The 21,794-nt window shown below is 48.0% G+C and overlaps 1 protein-coding gene across 1 annotated transcript; it reads right to left on the reverse strand.

Annotated features, from left to right (window-relative positions):
* Positions 1-4,109: 4,109 nt before the first annotated feature.
* Positions 4,110-15,126, reverse strand: LOC145345568 (left-right determination factor 2-like). Its single transcript, XM_080193405.1, has 4 exons — positions 14,820-15,126; positions 9,790-10,033; positions 8,878-9,114; positions 4,110-4,440 (listed from the first exon to the last, which is right to left on the reverse strand). The coding sequence occupies exons 1-4, from the start codon at positions 15,124-15,126 to the stop codon at positions 4,110-4,112; spliced, it is 1,119 nt and encodes a 372-aa protein (XP_080049531.1).
* Between the last annotated feature and the right edge of the window lie 6,668 nt (positions 15,127-21,794).

Below are 21,794 nucleotides of genomic sequence, written 5' to 3' on the forward strand. Positions count from 1 at the left end.
TCTGCCATTTGCACGTGGATGTCTTAGTGTTCTTACAAAAAAAACCCTCCTTAATCTCTCCCTTTGTTCTCTTGACAATCTCAAATTTACACCTTCCTCTGAGTTTTAAGGTGTTCAGGCTTATCTCCCCCCTTCCCCACCTCCCCCCCCAGATGCTGCTTCTCCGCTTAAATATGTGAAGTTTTAAAAAATATTTTAGATTTTCAGCCACTGGAGTGTATAATCATTTTTAAATATGAATCCCTCCAGAGCCTCTCCCCTAATAAAAACAGAAAGTGCTGGATAAGCTCAGCAGGTCTGGCAGTGTCTGTGGAGAGAGAAACCGAGTTAATGTATCGTGGCGTCTGGATGACTCTTTATCTGATGACTCATACACGTTTACAACAATCATAGTGGAGTAGCTTTTACAATCGTAGAATCCCTACTGTGCAGGAGGAGGCCATTCAGCCCATCGAGTCTCCACCGACTCTGACAGAGCATCTTATCCAGGCCCCCAAATCCCCTTAACCTGCACATCTTGAGACACTAATGGGCAACTTAGCATGGTCAATCAACCCAACCCATACCTCTTAGGGCTTCAATTCCAGATTTATTCCATGAATTTAAATTCTACCAGCTGCTGTGGTGAGAGTTGAAACCTTGCATCCAAAGTATTGGGGTGGGTGGCACAGTGGTTAAAACTGCTGCCTCACAGCGCCAGGGTCCTGGGTCCGATTCCTGGCTTGGGTCACTGTCTGTGCGGAGTCTGCACGTTCTCCCTGTGTCTGCGTGGGTTTCCTCCCACAGTCCAAAGATGCGCGGATTAAGTTGATTGGCCGTGCTAAATTGCCCCTAGTTTTGGGGGTGAGATTTACAGGATAAATATGAGGTTATGGGGATAGGATAAGATTGTGGTCAGTGCAGGCCTGATGGGCCAAATGGCCTCTTGCACCGTAGGGATTCTATGATTAGCTGAGCATCTGACTATAAATAAAAGTAAAATACTGCAGATGCTGGAAATCTGAAGCATGTACAGAAAATGCTGGAAAATCTCCGCAGCAGATCTGTGGAGAGAGAAACAGATTTCTCTCAAAACATTAAATCTGTTTTTCTGTCCACAGATGCTGCCAGACCTGATGAGATTTTCCAGCATTTTTGGTTTTTATTGTTGATTAAACTTGTGACCTCTATTCAGTGACTTGGGGAAGGATTGTGTAGCAAGTACTGGATAATGTGAAGGAATGGGATGTGAGGAGGAAGGGTTAATGGGAAAAGGAGAGAGGAGTGAAGGGACTAGATGATGAAGTAAATTTGCAATGAACAAACTTTTGGCATATCAGCTATGACTCTCACCACTTTTTACAGATGCACCATAGAAAGCATTCTTTCTGGTTGTATCACAGCTTGGATCCTGCTCTGCCCAAGACCACAAGGAACTACAAAAGGTCATGAATGTAGCCCAATCCATCACTCAAACCAGCCTCCCGTCCATTGACTCTGTCTATACTTCCCGCTGTCTCGGCAAAACAACCAGCATAATTAAGGACCCCACGCACCCCGGACATTCTCTCTTCCAGCTTTTTTTGGGAAAAAAATACAAAAGTCTGAGGTCACTTAACCAACCGACTCAAGAACAGCTTCTTCCCTGCTGCCATCAGACTTTGAATGAATTTACATTGCATTAATTTGATCTTTCTCTTCATCCTAGCTATGACTGTAACACTACGTTCTGCACTCTTTCCTTCTCTATGAACGGTATGTTTTGTCAGTATAGCGCGCAAGAAACAATGCTTTTCACTATGTTAATACATGTGACAATAATAAATCAAATCAAATGAAACCTCAAGAAGGGCTGGCAAGGTGAGGGCAACTGGGCGCAAGCATCTTCTCACTTACTGTTAGTAAGATCTGGATGTTGTCCTCACCTTCACCTCCGAGACCCCACATGTTAGCCCTCTCCATATCTCCCCCCTCCCCCCACCAGACCCTATTAATGTCACTTCTATATTTACAATCAAACCACAATGCAGGAGGCCTTTTGGCCCATCATTGCCATTACTGTCTCTTTAGTGCAGAATTGGCTATTTAATCCCATTCCCCCTACTCTTTCCCCTTAGCCCTGAAAATCTTTCATTTTTCAGAATTTAGCAAATTCCCTGTTGAAAATTAAAATCTGCTTCCAGCATCTCTGACAGTGCTGCACTCCCTCGGTACTGAACCGGGAGTGTCAGACTGGAATACACCTTCAAACCTCTGGAGTGGGACTTGAACTCACAACCTCCAGACTCCAGAGATGAAAGCAGCAAGAGAAATAGTCTGAAAAACAGCACCGTACACCCCAACTGGGATTGACTCAATATAGTTTATTTAATTTATTTACAAATATCATACATGCTGTGGAATCTTGGGATGGTAATAATATTAACAGGGTTCCGTACACAGGGATAATGTCCCATCACAAGACACAGCAAAGTCTTTCCTCTAATAAATGGTCACAAAACTCCAACTGGGCATGACACAATCTCAAATCTCTGGATCCATGCCGCAAAAAGTTGGGTGATCTTTCCCATGGTGGTACAGTCACTCAGTGGTTAGCACTGCTGCCTCACAGCGCCAAGGACCCCGGTTCGATTCCAGCCTCGGATTACTGTCTAAGTGCAGGTTGCACATTCTCCCCATGTCTACAAGAGTTTTGAGGCAAGGATAGATAAATTTTTGAACACTAAAGGAATTGAGGGTTATGGTGAGCGGGCGGGTAAATGGAGCTGAGTCCACAAAAAGATCAGCCATAATCTTATTGAATGGCGGAGCAGGCTCGAGGAGCCAGATGGCCTACTCCTGCTCCTGGTTCTTATGTTCTTTCCTCTGGGTGCTCCGGCTTCTCCCCACGGTCCAAAAGACGTGCTGATTGGCCATTCTAAATTGCCCCTTAGTGTCAGGGGAGTAGCAGGATACATTTGTGGGGTTACGGGAATAGGGCCTGGATGGGATTGTGGTCAGTACAGACTTGATGGGCCGAATGGTCTTCTTCTGTAACGTAGGGATTCTACGATTACCAAAATAGATAGAAGCTCGATGGCTGGCAGTGGGGAGGACAGGGCAAAGTCCACGATTTTGTGAACCACTTTTGAACCCTGTAGGTGCAGAAGTGGAGGTTTCCTACCCTCTTGCCCCACCCCAATAAGGTCATTAGCCAAAAAACTTCAACATAAGACCCTTTTCTCTAAGAATCTCCTTTCCCTCCATGTCACGTGCATGTTTCCATAAACACTTCCGCCCAATGATTCCGACGTGATTAAGTGCTTCTAATGTTTCAGTGAGTGGGAAATGTACTTTTACATCCGAGACATATCCATGAGTGCTGGCTTATAAACTGTCCCATCTCGCCTCGACACTGGAGTGGTGTCATTGGGTCCGCTAAGTGTAGTGGTTCTATCAGTGGATAAGTAATCCCGAAATTCGAACTGATAATCCGGGAGGGGGCAAGACTTCAAATCACCTCAGGGGTGGTTTGAGAATTTAAATTTGGGTAGGGGTTTAGTGATTTATTTCAGAGTGTAAAAGTGACCGTGAAGCTGGTCTGGTTTAAGAGGCCAACTTGTTCACTCATCTCCCTTTAAGGAAGGAGTAGGCCTCTATCCTGACTACCTGGCCTGGACCTCAGTGTGAGTCCCAGATCTCACGCCGAGAAATCGGGCAATGAAGCGGCCTAGTAAGTCAGGCTTGGCCGCATCAAATCACTTCACAAAGATGAGACATCATCACCACCTCTCTGCAGGGAGACCGGAGATGGGCAATAAATGCCAGTGAAGGCCAGATCCCGGGATTGAATACAAATAATTCCAAAACCCTGGAGCCCCAGATCAAAACTTTATGATCCTCTGCCAGCTGAGCTGCCCAGTTTCTGGCGGACCAGGCTAGGCCGTGGCAACTCGTCTCCCCCAACCACCCCACATCCAAACCCCCTGCTGACATTCGGTTGCCCAGGCGACGCAGAGAACAAGGCGGAGATCAAAGTGTCGGTAACCACGGAAACTTAGGTCCGCAAGGCCTTCGTGGAATGGGGGAACCAAGGAAAAGGACAAAGCAAGGTCGGGGTACCTCAACTGACCCCCCCCTGGAGGTGGCTGTTAGATCACCGAGATATTGTCCACGGTGCAGCCACATTTCTCTGTGATCATGTTGGGGAATTCTGCCACCTCGATCTCGGTGTAATCTCCCCTCTTCACCAGGTACATCACGGGCAGCGAGGCGCTCTCCACCGCTGCGCAGCTCCTCTCGCCGTAGCCAAAAGGCCACTGTGGCTGCTTGCAGCCCCCCACGCAGTGGAAGGCCTGGTAGCCGGGGGGCTCGATGATCCAGTACTGGGTCCAGGTCAGCTCCCTGAAGTTGATGAAGTGTTCCTGCCTGCAGCAGCTCCCACTTCTCCGAGTCCGGCTCCCATCGCAGTCCCCGGCAGCTCTACACAATAGAAAGGAGCAGGTTCGTAAGTAAAGAACATAAGAACATAAGAAATAGGAGCAGGAGTAGGCCATCTAGCCCTTCGAGCCTGCCCCGCCATTCAATAAGATCATGGCTGATCTGTCGTGTCTCAGTTCCACATTCCCGCCCTCTCCCCATAACCCTTAATCCCCTCTCTTATCAAAAACCCATCAACCCGCGTCTTAAAAATATTTAGCGAGGCAGCCTCCACCACTTCAACGGGCAGAGAATTCCAGAGATTCACCACCCTTTGAGTGAAGAAGTTTCTCCTCAACTCCGTTCTAAACCGCCCCCCCCTTTATCTTGAGGCTGTGCCCCCTAGTCCTACTATCCTTTCTGAGCAGGAAGAGTCTCTCCACCTCTATCCTATCCATCCCATTCATCATCTTATACGTCTCAATGAGATCTCCCCTCATTCTTCTAAACTCTAACGAGTACAAGCCTAATTTATTCAGCCTCTCCTCATAGCTCAACCCCCCACCGCTGATTTCTGGTGCAGCTTTAACTGCCACTCCTGGGAAATGCGCATGGATTTTAATATCATTTATGTAAAGGGGAGGCCTAGTGGTATTATCACTAGACTATTAATCCAGAAAGCTAGCTAAAGCTCTGAGGACCCGGGTTCGAATCCCACCACGGCAGATGGTGGAATTTAAATTCAATAAAAAATATCTGGAGTTAAGAATCTACTGATGAAACCATTGTCGGGAAAACCCATCTGGTTCACTGGTGTCCTTTAGGGAAGGAAATCTGCCGTCCTTACCTGGTCTGGCCTACATGGGATTTAAACACACAGTCTCTGGATCACCGGGTTCAGTAATGTAACCACTACACCATCAGACCCTCACAGCGGGGTACACAGCACAACGGGAAATACTCTCCCCCTCCCACACAAATACTTTATCCAACTGCCCCTCTTTGGATACCATGAAGCAAATGATTCCAAGCAACACTGTGACATCCTGTCCACCTCCCCTGTCCAAAACCACCTCCTGTCCAACCCCTGAACCACCACCACCCCCCCCTTATCCCATCCTGCTGCTGATCCCCTCATACTGTGTCCCAATCCCCTCAGTCATCCCTCTATCCCTGATTATATCTCCTCCACACATTTCAGTGCCACAGCAGCAGTGAAGTGTGCCAGGCGGGAATGTGTCTGGGGGTTACCGGACTTAATTCCTGCCAACTCCACAGCAGGGGAAACACAAGCTATGATCAGGTAGGCCGCATTCAGGGTCAGCTCATTGTTAGAATAAAGAATAGAATCCTTACGGTGCAGATGGAGGCCATTCAGCCCCTCGAGTTGGCACCAACTCTCTGACAGAGCATCTTACTCAGACCCTCTCCCCCACCCTATCCCCATAACCCCCATATATTTATCATGGCCAATCCACCTAACCCACACATCTTTGGACTGTGGGAGGACTCAGAAAAAACCCACAGAGACACAGGGAGAGCACACAGACTCCATACAGACAGTGACCCGGGGCCGAAATTGAACCTGGGTCCCTGGCGCGGTGAGGCAGTGATGCTAGTCACTGTGCCACCGTGCCAACCCCTTCTAGACAATGAGGCTTTCCACTTTGTACCTGCCAGAAATTCCTAATTCCACCACCTCCTTGACTCTAAAGGAAAACAATTATGCCCACACATCAGTATCCGTAATATTTTTGTTGATAATCTCACCAGTATTTACAGCCTTGCATCCACACACTAGTATCTATACACTAGTCTCTATATTCTAGTGATCACACACTAGCACCTTTACATTTGTAATCACACACTAGTATTTATACACTAGAATCCACACACTGACATTCACACACTAGTACCAGTGGCACAGTGGTTAGCACTGCTGCTTCACAGCTCCAGGGATCTGGGTTCAATTCCTGGCTCGGGTCACTGTCTGTGTGGAGTTTGCACATTCTCCTAGTGTCTGCGTGGGTTTCCTCCGGGTGCTCCGGTTTCCTCCCACAGTCCAAAGATGTGCGGGTTAGGTTGATTGGCCACGCTAAAATTGCCCCGTAGTGTCCAGGGATGTGTAGGTTAGAAGGATTAGTGGGTATAATATGTAGGGATATGGGGGTAGGGCCTGGGTGGGATTGTGTTCGGTGCAGACTCGATGGGCCGAATGGCCTCTTTCTGTGCTGTAGGGTTTCTGTGATTCTAGCTTAGGTCACTGTCTGTGTGGAGTCTGCACATTCTCCCCGTGTCTGCGTGGGTTTCCTCCGGGTGCTCTGGTTTCCTCCCACAGTCCGAAAGACGTGCTGGTTAGGGTGCATTGGCCGTGCTAAATTCTCCCTCAGTGTACCCGAACAGGTGCCGGAATGTGGCGACTAGGGGATTTTCACAGTAACTTCATTGCAGTGTTAATGTAAGCTTACTTGTGACAATAATAAATAAACTTTAGTACCTGTGTAATAGCAATCACACACTAGTATCTGTACACCAGTAATCATACACCAGTATTTGTACAATAGCACTCACACACTAGTATTCATAGATTTGCGCTCACATAGCTGTGCCTGTAAACTGGTATTAATATATGGGTCTTCACAAACTTGCTGTGTGGAGTTTGCACATTCTCCCCGTGTCTGTGTGGGTTTCCTCCCACAGTCCAAAGAAGTGCGGGTTAGGTTGATTGGCCATGCTAAAAAATTGCCCCTTAGTGTCCTGGGATGCGTAGGTTAGAGGGGTTAGTGGGTGTAGTATGTAGGGATATGGGGATGGGGCCTGGGTGGGATTGTGGTCAGTGCAGACTCGATGGGCCGAAGGGCTTCTTTCTGCACTGTAGGTTCTATGATTGCATTCTCAGACTAGTATCCGCACACTATCTGTACACTAGCTTTGTGCTTTAATATCTGCACTGTGTGCCAGTGTCTGCTTTCACACACGAGTATTTGCACGCTTAAGAACTGCTCTCCTCCAGAATTACTCTGGAATCTCCAATCACTCTGAGCATTGCAGCGGCAAACCAGGAGCAAGATCACTGAGGCACAACAAAAAAATGGTGTTCTTTTAATTGTATCTGAATTCATTTCTTTATTGCAGAAATCACAGAATCCCTACAGTGCAGAAGGAGGCCATTTGGCCCATCGAGTCTGCACTGATTCTCTGACCCAGGCCCTCTCCCCCCCACTCTATCCCTGTAACACCACACATTTACCGCCTAACCTACACATCTTTAGTTTACTTATTGGTGTCACAAGGAGGTTTACATTAACACTGCAATGAAGTTACTGTGAAAATTCCCTAGTTGCCACACTCCGCCGTCCGTTCGGGTACACTGAGGGAGAATTTAGCATGGCCAACATATGTAACTAGCACGTCTTTGGATTGTGGGAAGAAACCGGAGCACCCGAAGGAAACCGAGGCAGGCACGGAGTGGGGAGAACGTGCAAACTCCGCACGGACAGTGACCCAAGCCGGATATCGAACCCGGGCCCCTGGTGCTGTGAGGCAGCAGTGCTAACCACTGTGCCACCCCAGAAATGCTGGTGTTAACTAAGAAGAAATCGAATCGAATGATAGGAACTCTGTCTGCTTTCCGATTAAGCACAGGAAGATGGTAGCTGATCCACAGCGGGGTACCACGTGACTAAATTTGGCCACCTTTAGGAAGTCTGAATGGTGCGAAAGCTCTGCTCAGGTAAGTGTGAGGTGATTTGTTTTGGTAGGACAAACTTGAATGCGGATTACAGGGTCAATGGCAGGGTTCTGAGGAATGTGGAGGAACGGAGAGATCTTGGGGTTCATATCCACAGATCTCTGAAGATTGCCACTCAAGTGGATAGAGCTGTGAAGAAGGGTTATAGTATGTCAGCGTTTATTAACAGGGGGTTTGAGTTTAAGAGCTGTGGGGTTAAGCTGCAGCTGCACAGAAGCTTGGTGAGACCACATTTGGAATTATATATAAGAAGGATGTGGAAGCATTGGAGAGAGTGCAGAGGAGATTTACCAGGCTGCTGCCTGGTTTGGAGGGTAGGTCTTATGAGGATAGGTTGAGGGAGCTGGGGCTTTTCTCTTTGGAGTGGAGGAGGATGAGAGGCGACTTAATAGAGGTTTATAAGATGATGAGGGGGATAGGTAGAGTAGACGTTCAGAGACTATTTCCTGGGATGGATGTAGCTGTTACTCGGAGGCATAACTATAAGGTTCATGGTGGGAGATTTAGGAGGGATGTCCGAGGTAGATTCTTTACTCAGTGGTTGGGGTGTGGAATAGACTGCCTGCTGTGATAGTGGAGTCGGACACTTTAGGAACTTTCAAGCAGTTATTGGATAGGCACCTGGAGCATTCCAGAATGATAGGGAGTGGGATCGTTTGATCTTGGGATTGGACACAGCTCGGCACAACATTGAGGGCCGAAGGGCCTGTACTGTGCTGTAATGTTCTATGTTGTATGTAGATACATACCCGTACTCGCTGAAGTTGAGGGTGTACAGGACCAGCTCAGGTTTTCCCAGTTTGCCGTCAGTAGGGTTCTGGGAAGTGAAGGTGACGTATTTGGCAAGTTCGGCTGCGTGCCGCCCTGGTCGCTCAGCCTCGATCCAGACCTCCAGGTACATCTCACTCTCCTCGGTGTTCTGCCAATAGTGGACGGCCTGGGTAACATCGAACATTTTCCATCCCGAGTCGAGAATGGGGACTAGCCTGTCACAGAGCCGGGAGTAACTGTTATCGCCTCTACACAACAGCAGGCAGCAACACACACTCACAGAAAGCAGCCTGAATCCAAACTAGACCTGCAGGGAGCCCTGTCTCTGACTCCGAGGAGGCAGTGGAAACAGTGACGTAAAATTACTGAAAAACTCTACAGTGCAGGAGGCCATTCAGCCCATCGAATCTGCACTGACAACAATCCCACCCAAGCCCTAACGCTGTAATCCCATGCGTTCACCATAAGTCATCCCCCTGACACTAAGGAGCAATTTAGCACGGCCAATCCACCTAAGTGTGGGAGGAAACCGGAGCACCCAGAGGAAACCCACACAGACACGGGGAGAATGTGCAACCTCCAGACAGACAGTCACCCAAGGCCGGAATTGAACCCGGGTCCCTGGCGCAGTGAGGCAGCAGTGCTAACCACCGTGCCACCACGAGGGTGAATTAGATGGACCTTGGTCTATATGTGTCTCCTTTCAACACCCCTTATCATCATTGGCTAATTCTCTCTGAATCTGATCCATGATGGGCGCATTAAGGGGGTGGGGGGTGCTGGGTTGGCAGGGGTGGGTAGGGTGGGGGGGGGGTGATGGGTGTCAAGTCAAATTTCATAAGACAGGATTCTGAGAAGGAGGAACATGGAAAAGGGGCTTCAGTTCTTACCTGGAGTCAATGAGTGAGGTCCTGTTACTGCCGTCAGCCAGAACTCTGACCCAGTACACACTGACCCTGGCGTTATTAACTGGCCGGCTGTGTCTCCTGGGAGGGAGCGCTCCCTTGTGGACGCCTTTCTTGAAGAGTTTGAGCTCTGCCATGGTTACCTCACTGTTTTCAGGGATCAGCCCCTTCATATCAAACACCAGCCTCTGCCTGCTGGGGTCCGAATAAAGCACGTCTCCTGTGGTATCTGCAGGAACGGGGTAGAGCACTGTCAGACACAGCATATTTGTGAGAGGAAGAGCAAGATGAAAAAATGAAGCAGAACAGGAGTAGGCCATTCAGCCTCTCCTTCATACCTGTTCTGCCATCCCATTAAACCATGGCTCACCTGAAGCTTCTCTCCCGCTATGTAAATGCAGTGATAGAGATTTACCAGACTAATACCTGGGCCTGAGCAGGTTATCGAATGGGGAAAATAGGGATAAGCTTGTCTCTGCTGGAGTTTAGAAGAGTGAGAAGTGACTTGATTGTAACTGGGTGCTTTGGTTTTTTTGAAGTTTATTTATTAATCACAAGTAAGGCTCACATTAACACTGCAATGAAGTCACTGTGAAAATCCCCTAGTCGCCACAGGGGAATATCCCTGTTCAGGTCAATGCACCTAACCAGCTCGTCTTTCAGACTGTGGGAGAAAACCGGAGCACCCAGAGGAAACCCACATTTCCTTCCACAGTCCATTGGTGTGTAGGTTAGGTGGATTGGCCATGCTAAATTGTCCCGTAGTGTCCCAAGATGTGCAGGTTAGGTGGATTGGCCATGCTAAATTGTCCCGTAGTGTCCCAAGATGTGTAGGTTAGGGGATTGGCCATGCTAAGTTGTCCCTTAGTGTCTCAAGATGTGTAGGTTAGGGGATTGGCCATGCTAAGTTGTCCCTTAGTGTCTCAAGATGTGTAGGTTAGGGGATTGGCCATGCTAAATTGTCCCTTAGTGTCTCAAGATGTGTAGGTTAGGGGATTGGCCATGCTAAATTGCCCCTTAGTGTCTCAAGGTACGCAGGTTAGGGGATTGGCCATGGTAAATGTGTGGGGTTAAGGGGATAGGGTGGGGAAAGGGCCTGGCTAAGATACTCTGTCAGAGACAGTGCAGACTCAATGGGCCGAATGGCCTCTTACTGCACTGTCTTGTGAAGGTGGATGCGGAGAGGATGTTTCATCTTGTAGGAGATTCTAGAACTGGAAAGATTCTGGAAGTCTCTGTTTAAAAATAAGAGAGTCCACCCGTTGAAAACAGAGGGGAAGCAATTATTTTTCACTCAAAGGGACAAACGTCTTTGGAATTCTCTTCCTGGAAAGGTGGTAGAAGCAGAGTCTGAATCTTTTTAAGGAAGGGGTGAACAGATTCTTAATAAACAATGGGGTACGAGGTGAAAAGGTTATTGCAGGTGAGTGGGATTCAGATTTGAGATCACTACCTTGTGCTTATGTCTGTAAGATCGTAACTCCGTAAGAGTCTTGCCTGGTACAAACCTATTGCTCTCACTTTTCTCCAAACTCTCACCAGACAAAGCACTTGTAGACGTGATACGATTAGTAAAGAGATGCAGGAACAGAGTTACCTGGGGAGTTTTATACATTAGTCGCTGGAGGTGGCAGGACAAGTGTGGAGAGGGTTGTTCAAAGAATAAAGCAGATGAGATTCTTGGCTTTATTGACAGAGGCACAGGACGCAAAAGCAAGTCTGTTACATGTGAACTGTTGTAAAAGCATTGGCTAGGCCACTGCTGGAGCATTGAGTTCAATTCTGGCACTACACTCTAAGAAGGACCTCAAAGACTGGAAGAAGCCTGGAAAAGATTTACTAGCGGGATGGGAGATTTCAGTTATGTGAAGAGACTGGAGAGGCTGGGGTTGTAACCCTTCGAGTGGGGCGACTGGGTAAGAGAGTCAGTGCAGACCCGATGGGCCGAATGGCCTCCTTCTGCATTGTAAGGGTTCTATGATTTCTGTTGAATCCCTACAGTGCAGAAGGAGGCCACTTGGCCCATTGAGTCTACACTGACCACAATCTCACCCAGGCCACAACCCCATGTATTTACCCCGCTAGTCTCCCCGACACTAAGGGGTAATTTTAGCGTGGCCATTAGAGATATTCAAAATGATGAATCGCTGGAGCTGGGGAGAGTGGGTAACCAGAGGACAATTCTTTACGATAATTAGCAAAAGAACCATAGGGGAGACAAGGAGGATGAGTCATCATGGGGATATGAGCACAAGTGTTTGAAAGAAGATTCAACAATAACTCCCAGTAACAAACGGGACGAATGCTGGAGGAATTTGCAGGACTACAGGGGAAAGTGGAACTAAATCCTCTACAGGGTCCAGCACAGGATCGATGAGCCCAATGGCCTTCTTGTGGGATGTACAATGAGAGCAGCCGTTTATAATCTCGTTTCCGGCCTCTCTGGGAATATTCATGGCTATTCTTCAAAAGAGACTGTGTTGCCTTCTGAGAGAGTAACTGTGCATTCCAGACAGTGGGAGCCTTTGTAATGCACCAGGTTGTGTGAATCACTCTATACTTTGCAGCTATAAAACTGTAAAAGGTCCTTTCAGACGAGGCTGGAGCTGAGAGTGTGGAACACGGTTATTAGTAGCTGATTAGATTTACACAGCACCAGAAAATAAACTTGTAAAGGCCAGACTGAGTCAGTCTGATCCAAGACTCACAGTGATTTCAATGGCCTGGGACTTACAGCACACAGGGGGAAATCAGACCGATTTCCCTTCTCTGACCCCTATTGGTAAAGTGCCAAAACTGGTCTGGTGGGGGCCAGGCAATGAGACCAGTGAAACTGTCCCTCACTCTTGTGTGAGTTATCACTGTTTAAACAAACTCCAGCCAGGTCACTAAACATTTTCTTTTCTGAATCTAGGGACAGATGCTGGAGACTTATCCTCAGGGGATGGGTAAAAACATGTTTATTCTCACCCATGGGAATGTGTTACTGCAGGTGAGCATTTAAATCAAGTCAGGACATTTAAAAGGAAGCTTTAGGTGGCGCAGTGGTTAGAATGCGGCCTCACAGTTTCACAGGGACCCGGGTTCAATTCCCAGCTTGGGTCAGTGTCTGTGCAGAGTTTGCACGTTCTCTCCATGTCTGCGTGGGTTTCCTCCGGGTGCTCCGATTTCCTCCTGCAGTCCAAAGGTGTACAGGTTAGGTGGGTTGGCCATGCAAAATTGCCCCTTGGTGTAGGTTAGTGGTGTAAATAAGTGGAGTTATGGGCATAGGGCCTGGGGGGGATGTTCTGTTGGAGAGCCAGTGCTGACATGATGGGCCAAATGGCCTCATTCTGGGATCCTATGATCCTGTGATGAAATTTTTCTAAATGGTGCAGGGAATTGGATTAGATATCCTGGCTGGGGGTGGGGTTAGCACACATCAGGGCACAGTAAAGATAAACAGCCTCAGCTTTGTACTTTTTAATACCCTTGTCCTAAATTTATAGAATGATTTGATTTGATTTGATTTATTATTGTCCCATGTATTGGGATACAGTGAGAAGTATTGTTTCTTGCACCCTATACAGACAAAACACACCATTTATAGACTACATATGGGAAAAGAAAAGGAGAGGGTACAGAATATAGTGTTACAGTCACAGCTAGCTTGTAGAGAAAGATCACCTTAATATAAGTCCATTCAAAAGGATGCAAATAACCTGAAACAAATTGTCTGTGACTCCTGAAGTCCTTACACTCTCGGATTGCTCTCACTCCTGGACTATCCACAATCCCGGATTACTCACAATCCTGGAGACTGCACACTCCCGGAGTCACATACTGCAGGACTACATAATCCCAAAGTCCACACATTCAAGGACTACACACATCCTGAACTTCATACAATCCCAGACTCCACACAATCCTGAACTCCATACAATCCCAGACTCCACACAATCCTGAACTCCACACAATCCCAGACTCCACACAATCCCAGACTCCACACAATCCTGAACTCCATACAATCCCAGACTCCACACAATCCTGAACTCCACACAATCCCAGACTCCACACAATCCTGAACTCCATACAATCCCAGACTCCACACAATCCTGAACTCCACACAATCCCAGACTCCACACAATCTCAGATTTCTCACAATCCTGAGTCTGCACACTCCCAGAGTCCACACACTGCAAGACTACACAATCCCAGACTCCACACAATCCCGGACACCGCACATAAACTCTGGGGTTGATAGCACTCCTGCCTCTGAGGCAGAAGTTGGGAGTTCGAATCCCACTCCAGAAATCTGAAGGTGTAACAGATTGCTGGAGGGAGCGGAGCTCTATGCTGTGGGAGTCAGGGGTCTCTCAGATGTGATGTCAAACTGGGACCCTGTCTGCCTTCTCGGCTGGGTGTAAAAGACTCCCAATGAAAGCGGATTATCTAATCATCATTTTGTTGGTGTCTGTGGGATCTTGCTATGCACACATTTGCTGCCGTGTCTGCAGCACTAAAACAGTGACTACACTTCAAAAAATAAAAACCTCATTGGCTGGAAGGTGCCCGTACAAGATGCAGTAAAAATATACATTTTTAACACTCACCCCCAGAATTAATCAAGTTGTAGAACATAGAACATAGAAACCCTACAGTGCAGAAAGAGGCCCTTCGGCCCATCGAGTCTGCACCGAACACAATCCCACCCAGGCCCTACCCCCATATCCCTACATATTATACCCACTAATCCCTCTAACCTAAGCATCCCTGGACACTAAGGGGCAATTTCTTAGCATGGCCAATCAACCTAACTCACACATCTTTGGACTGTGGGAGGAAACCGGAGCACCCGGAGGAAACCCACGCAGACACGAGGAGAATGTGCAAACTCCACACAGACAGTGACCCGAGCCGGGAATCGAACCCAGGACCCTGGAGCTGTGAAGCAGCAGTGCTAACCACTGTGCTACCGTGCCGCCCATAATGTGATTATTGGCAGAGATATGAACGTTACGAAAAGTGTTATTTACCCAAATTGCCCGGAACTCCGCGTAAGATGCCAGCCAGGCTGGGCAGGGCTCTCCGCTTCCTCTCCTTGTCCTTGTGGAGCTGTAACATGGCGATGTACCTGTTCCTCACGCGAGCCGGGACCACCGTGTTCTCCAGGTCTCTCTTGGCGAGACGGGGTGCCTCCGTCAGCCCCAGTTTGCCCAGCATTGCAGCCTTGACCTCCTCGACGTGGTGCTGGCGATGATGGTGGCGCATTCCATCGGTTAGCACTGCCCAGAGTAAGGAGCAGAGCAGCCCGAACCACAGCCTGTCCCAACTGCTGACCATTTCAAACCGGGGAGGGTTTTCCCTTCTAATCACTCCCAGGCAAAGAGGGGGAAGGTTTGCCCCTTTCTGTCAGACCCAGTCTGCTTCAGCACAGCTCCTGGGAAACACCTCTCGGCTAAGACAGTCCAGACTCTGGCTGAGAGCTCTGGACAGCGGCTTTTAAAGAGGGAGCCAGCCATCGATTCCCAATCCAGACAGAGGTGGATACACAAAAATTGAAAAGAGGCGTTGAAAGATTAAAGAGGCAGGAGACACCCCCTCCCCACCCCCCACTTAAAACAGAGTGACTGACAGTTTTCACCCTCTGTAGAAATCCTCCAGTATTAACTTAATCATGTGTCTCTTTCCACTTGCTGCCCATGCAGATTAACAGGGCTGAAACCTCAAACAGATTTTTAAATTTAGAATAATACTTCCAAAGCCGGTGAATGCTGTTCAGCACTCGCTCTCTGCGAGGGAACTGGCTTGCTCAAACAAGCTGAGCCTTCTGTCGCTGGGTCTTACCGAAGCAAATAAATTGGTGCAGTTTATGATGAGTCCGCTGCAAGTTTGTCCAGCAAGGCTCAGGATTACTAGGCGGATCCCTGGAAAGAGTGGCTTGTCTTCCTCAGGGAAAGTTGGACAGACTGAGCTTGTTTCCAAAAGAGAAAATGCTGGAAAATCTCAGCAGGTCTGGCAGCATCTGTAAGGAGAGAGAAGAGCTGACGTTTCGAGTCCCTTTGTCAAAGCTGCTTTTCCAATATTTTCTCTTTTGGTTTCAGATTCCAGCATCTGCAGTAAATTGCTTTTATCCTGAGCTTGTTTCCACTGGAGTTTAGAATCATAGAATTCCTACAGTGCAGAAGAAGGCCATTCGGCCCATTGAGTCTGCACTGACAACTGTCCCACCCTGGCCCTATCCCCGTAACTCATATATTTACCCTAGCTAGTCCCCCTGACACTGAGGGGCAATTTAGCACGGCCAATCCACCTAACCCACACATCTTTGGAGTGTGGGAGAAAACCAGGGCACCCAAAGGACACCCACGCAGACACGGGGAGAACATGCAAACTCTTCATGGACAGTGACCTAAGCTGGGAATTGAACCCAGGTCCCTGGCACTGTGAGGCAGCAGTGCTAACCGCTGTACCACCATGCCAAAACAGAGAGGTTTAGGGAGGGAATTCAAGCACTTAGGGAACCAGGCGACTGAGACCACAGTCACTACTGGTGGAGTAATACAAGTCAGGGATGCTCAGGTAGCATCAGGTAGGTGTTTGTAGGGCCGACGGGCCTGTTTCCTGTGCTGTGCTAACACCAGCTTTAAGTCCAATTGGTTTATTTGGTAGCACAAGCTTTCAGAGCACTCCTCCTTCACAAATGGCTTCAGTTAGAGAAGCACAGATATCGGGGAGGGCTGGGGGAAGTTACACAGACAGGAGAGAGATGGAGGGATTCAACACTGCAATGAGAATTTTAAACTGGAGGTGTTGCCGGTCCAGGAGCCAGTGTAGGCCAGCGAACACTGGGCTGATAGGTGCGATTCGGATCTGGAATAGCAAATACCTGAACTCTCAGAATCAGATTAAAAAGGAAACAAGAGTCTGTGCTCAGTAAACTGGTTTTACTTAAACTGCTGTGTGCAGTGCTAGCAAAGAACAACACAGCACAGGAAACAGGCCCTTTGGCCCTACAAGCCCGCGCCACCCATTTTAACACTCAGTGAGTGCCTCGTTCCAATCTTTCTTCTGCCTATGACTTCTGTCTACGCCTCTTGGACTCCACAATAAAGGGGTGCAAATTTAGAGAATTATATGTGCACCAGATTAAGGGAGATATAATTTAGGGGCAATTTATTGACACCAATCAGCCTAAAAGCACATTTTTGGGGTGTGGGAGGCAACCAGAGCACCCAGAGAAAACCCACGCAAGCACGGGGAGAATGTGCAAACTCCCACAGACACTGACCCAAGTCGGAGATCTGATCCGGGTCACTGTATCTGCACAGCAGACAGTGATAGCGTTCACTCTCAATGGCCATCATTGAATCCCTGTGGTGCAGGAGGCTGCCATTCAGCCCATCAAGTCTGCACTGACTCTCTGACAGAGCATTTACCCAGGCCCTCTCCCCACCTTATCCCTGAAACCCCACACGTTTACCGGCTAACCCATCTAACCTAGATAGGGGTTAATTCAGCATAACCCGCACATCTTTGGAGTGTGGGAGGAAACTGGAGCACCCAGAGGAAACCCACACAGACACAGGGAGAATGTGCAAACCCTACACAGACAGTGACCCGAGGCCGGAATCGAACCCGGGTCCCTGTGAAGTAGCAATGCTAAATGCCACTTCTCCCCACCAATTGGATTGGGAAGTGATGGTGTCAGGGGAATGAGATCTCTTTGTCAACATGATCCGTCTGACCCCTTCCAGAAGATGCATGATCGGGTGAACAGCTTTGACTGTAAAATAAAGTTAATTTATTTATCACAAGTAGGTTTATAATAACACTGCAAAAATGTTACAGTGAAATTCCCCCAGCTGCCACCCTCCAGCACCTGTTCGGGTACATTGAGGGAGAATTTAGTGCAGCCAATGCACCTAACCAGCACAACATTCAGACTGTGGGAGGAAACCCACACAGACACGGAGAGGTCCCTGAAGCAGCAGTGCTAACCACTGTGTCACCGTGCCGCCTCTCTCACAGTCAGACTGTGATGCACCCTGTGTGGAATAGCCTACCCACCATCCAGGCTCCGATGGGAAGCTCCCAAAGGAATGTCTGTGCAAATGGAAACACATCCCACTGCAAGAGGGTGGCTAAAGCAAGCTACACTGTGACGCAGTTTATATTGCCTCGCTCAGAGGGCAGTGAACCTTTAGAGGCTCTGTGTAATATATCCAAGAAAAAGATAGGTTTTAGTCTCCTAAAGGAATCAATGGATAAGGGAATTAGTGTGGGAAGGTATGGCTGAGATCAGCTACCATTGTATTGAAGGGCCTCCAACTGCTCATATTGCTTCTTAAGAGGTATGAGTGGATCTCGTGCCACTTAGCCCACAGTTATCCTGGAGTCTAGAACACGGTTAAATGCTAATATGATCTTTCCCTATTCATGTAAATCCAGGTAAATGTAGTCACACGTGAACTGCAGAGTTCACTGCTTGTAAATATCGAACAAAGAGTTTAAAGTTTATTTATTAGTGTCACAAAGTAGGCTTGCATTAACACCGCAATGAAGTTACTGTGAAAACCCCCTATTCTAGTGCGTGTTTGGGTACACTGAGGGAGAATTTATCATGGCCAATGCACCTAACCAGCACATCTTTCAGACTGTGGGAGGAAACTGGAGCACCTGAAGGAAACCCACCCAGAGATGGGGAGAACGTGCAGATTGCAAAGACAGTGACCCAAGCCGGGAATCAAACCCAGGCCCCTGGCGCTACGAGGCAGAGTGCTAACCACTGTACCACCGTGCCACCCTAGACTCGAACCATCCAAACTCCAAATATTGGCTCTATTCTCTCTCCACACATGCTGTCAGACCTCTTGAGATTTTCCAGCATTTTCTGTTTTTGTTTCAGATTCCAGCATCCGCAGTAGTTTGGCTTGTAAAGATTGGATTGTTGTGACTGCAACAAGTATATCAGTTATTAATACGAGTGAATTGACGGTGGCTTTGGCCAATGGAAAATATAAGGTATTTACAGAGATTTCAGAAACTCACTGCACAGAGTTTCTGAAATCTCTGTAAATACTTTATATTTTGAATGAGATGGTGTAACTACAATGTGACATGTTTACATAGATATTTTCAATTTCGAATGTGGACGTGAGATAACCAGATTATCTGTTTTAGTGACCTTAACTGAGAGGTCAGTGTTGGCCAGGGTACCAAGGGAGAACGTCATAAAAATATTCCTGTGGCATCTTATGTGTTCACCCGAGAAGATAGGGAAGTCCCCGGTTTAACATTTCATCTCAAAGACGGCATCTCCGACTGTACAGCACTCCCTCAGCAATGCATCGGGAAGGTTACCCTGAATCTTGTGCTCAGACCTTGGGAGTGGGATTAACCTTTCTCAGCGCTAATTACTGAGGCCTCTGGAATCAGGTAATGATACACTGAGGCTGTTAGGGTACAATTCCCATCCTTTCCTTCTCCTGGCTCACAGTGGTTAGCACAGCACCAGGGACCTGGGTTCGATTCCCGGCTTGGTTCACTGTCTGTGTGCACATTCTCCCCGTGTCTGCGTGGGTTGCCTCCAGTTTCCTCCCTAAATTCTCCCTCAGTGTACCCGAACAGGTGCTGGAGTGTGGGGATTTTCACAGTAACTTCATTGCAGTGTTAATGTAAGCCTACTTATGATAAATAAATAAAGCTTTATGTACTCAATGAATGCTATGCTTTATCTGCATAGTGCACAGAAACAATACTTTTCACTGTATTGCAGTATATATAATAATAAATCAAATCCAAATTCCACAGATATCTACTGGCGAGTGAAGTAGTTACTCGGTCTAAGCTGGGACATAGGATTAAGTCTTAGAATCATAGAATCCCTACAGTGCAGGAGGAGGCCATTCAGCCCATTGAGTCTGTACCACCACAATCCCACCTAGGCCCTATCACCATAACCCCACGCTGGCTAGTCCCCATGACACTAAAGGGCAATTTAGCCTGGCCAATCCGCCTAACTTGCACATCTTTGGACTGTGGGAGGAAACCCACGCAGACACGGGGAGAATGTGCAGCCTCTACACAGGCAGTGACCCGAGGCCGGAATCGAACCCAGGTCCCCGGTGCTGTGAGGCAGCAGTGAGATGGTCAAGCGAGTTATCCAAGTGTAGGACGATTGGGAGGTAAAGTCCGGTGAATACAACTGGTCAGAGCTGACGGCAGGAGTATTAATTAACGCTCACTGCCTGGTAGGAGCTGTATCTCAGCTAGAGTGATCACCTCAAGGGGATGTTCTTGATAAAATGGGGCGGTGGTCATGCAGCTGTGGAGTGAGAGCCTAAATGAAGCTTTATGTAAATAGGCACACTTTGATTTCTTAAGCCTGAGATCGACTGTGGTGCAGCCAAGGCTCATCTCTCAAAGTGGCGTTTATTCATGAGGTCCTTGCCAGAGTATATTTGTACTTCTTAAGGCTCCCATGTGGCACCCCCTTGATGCGAGGAAGGTGTTGAGGGGAAGCTGGCTGCTTCCCAGTGGGGAAGGAGTAAGATTTGCCACCCTTGGGCCTTCCAGCAGTGAGGTCAAACTGCCAGCTTCCTTCCGACCGATTAAGATGCAGAGCGGCCACACTTCAAACAGACAAAGCTCAGATGTAAGTGTTTGTGCAAATCTCACCTTGATCTCTGCAGGTTCACCAGCTTACTGAGGGCTCCACAGCTCACACACCAGAGACCTCCCGCTTGCTTGATGTGACTTGTTCCTTCCAGGAGCACAAACTCCATCCTTCCCCCCCCCACCCCACCCCACCCCGCGTTGCCCACTCTCCACACAACAGGGGTGAGCCGGCCATTTGGGAAATCAGGGGTTTCCTGAGTAATCCCCCCATCACTCCCCACCCCCCCACAACTCCTTTGAGGTACAACACTGCAGGAAGGGTAAGTCCAAATATTAGCCAGGGCCTGAAATAGTGAATTTATGTGATTGGGTTGCATAGACATGGCTTGCGTTCCCTTCAGTTTTATCGATGAGGTTAAAATGCTTCAGGGGTTTGATAGGAATCCCTGAAATATGTAGGAATATGGGGGTACGGCCTGGGTGGGATTGTGGTTGTGATGTGGAGATGCCAGCGTTGGACTGGGGTAAACACAGTAAGAAGTCTGACAACACCAAAAGATTGTGGTTGTGCATAGTCGATGGGCCGAAGGGCCTCTTTCTGCACTGTAGGGTTTCTATGATTTGATAGGGTCGACTGAGAGAGAAGCACTTTCCTTCTTTGGGAGAATCCAGGACATCATCTTCAAATTAGTGCGAGGCCATTTTGATTTGATTTCACATCATGTCACATACAGTGAAAAGTATTGTTTCTTGCGCGCTATACAGACAAAGCACACTGTTCATAGAGAAGGAAAGGAGAGAGTGCAGAATGTACAGTCATAGCTAGAGTGTAGAGAAAGATCAACTTAATGCGGGGTAGGTCCATTCAAAAGTCTGATGGCAGCAGGGAAGAAGCTGTTCTTGAGTCAGTTGATGCATGCCCTCAGACTTTTGTATCTTTTTCCCCACGTAATGTGGAAGAGAGAATGTCCCCAGGATATGTGGGGTCCTTAATTATGTTGGCTGATTTTCCAAGGCAGTGGGAAGTGTAGATAGAGTCAATGGATGGGAGGCTGCTTTGCATCATAGGCTGGGCTTCATTCATGACCCTTTGTAGTTTCTTGCGGTCTTGGGCAGGGCAGGGGCCCATACCAAGCTGTGATACACCCAGAAAGAATGCTTTCTACGATGCATCTGTAAAAGTTGGTGAGAATTATAGCTGACATGCCAAATTTCCTTAGCCTCCTGAGAAAGTAGAGGCATTGCTGGGCTTTCTTAACTGTAGTATCAGCATGGGGGACCGGGACAGATTGTTGGTGACCTGAACACCTAAAAATTTGAAGCTTTCAACCATTTCTACTTCGTCCCTGTTGATGTAGACAGAGGCATGTTCCCCTTTACACTTCCTGAAC

The sequence above is a fragment of the Carcharhinus amblyrhynchos genome, chromosome 7 (assembly GCF_965287045.1).
Source record: "Carcharhinus amblyrhynchos chromosome 7, sCarAmb.v2.hapA, whole genome shotgun sequence".
Lineage (NCBI taxonomy): Eukaryota > Metazoa > Chordata > Chondrichthyes > Carcharhiniformes > Carcharhinidae > Carcharhinus > Carcharhinus amblyrhynchos.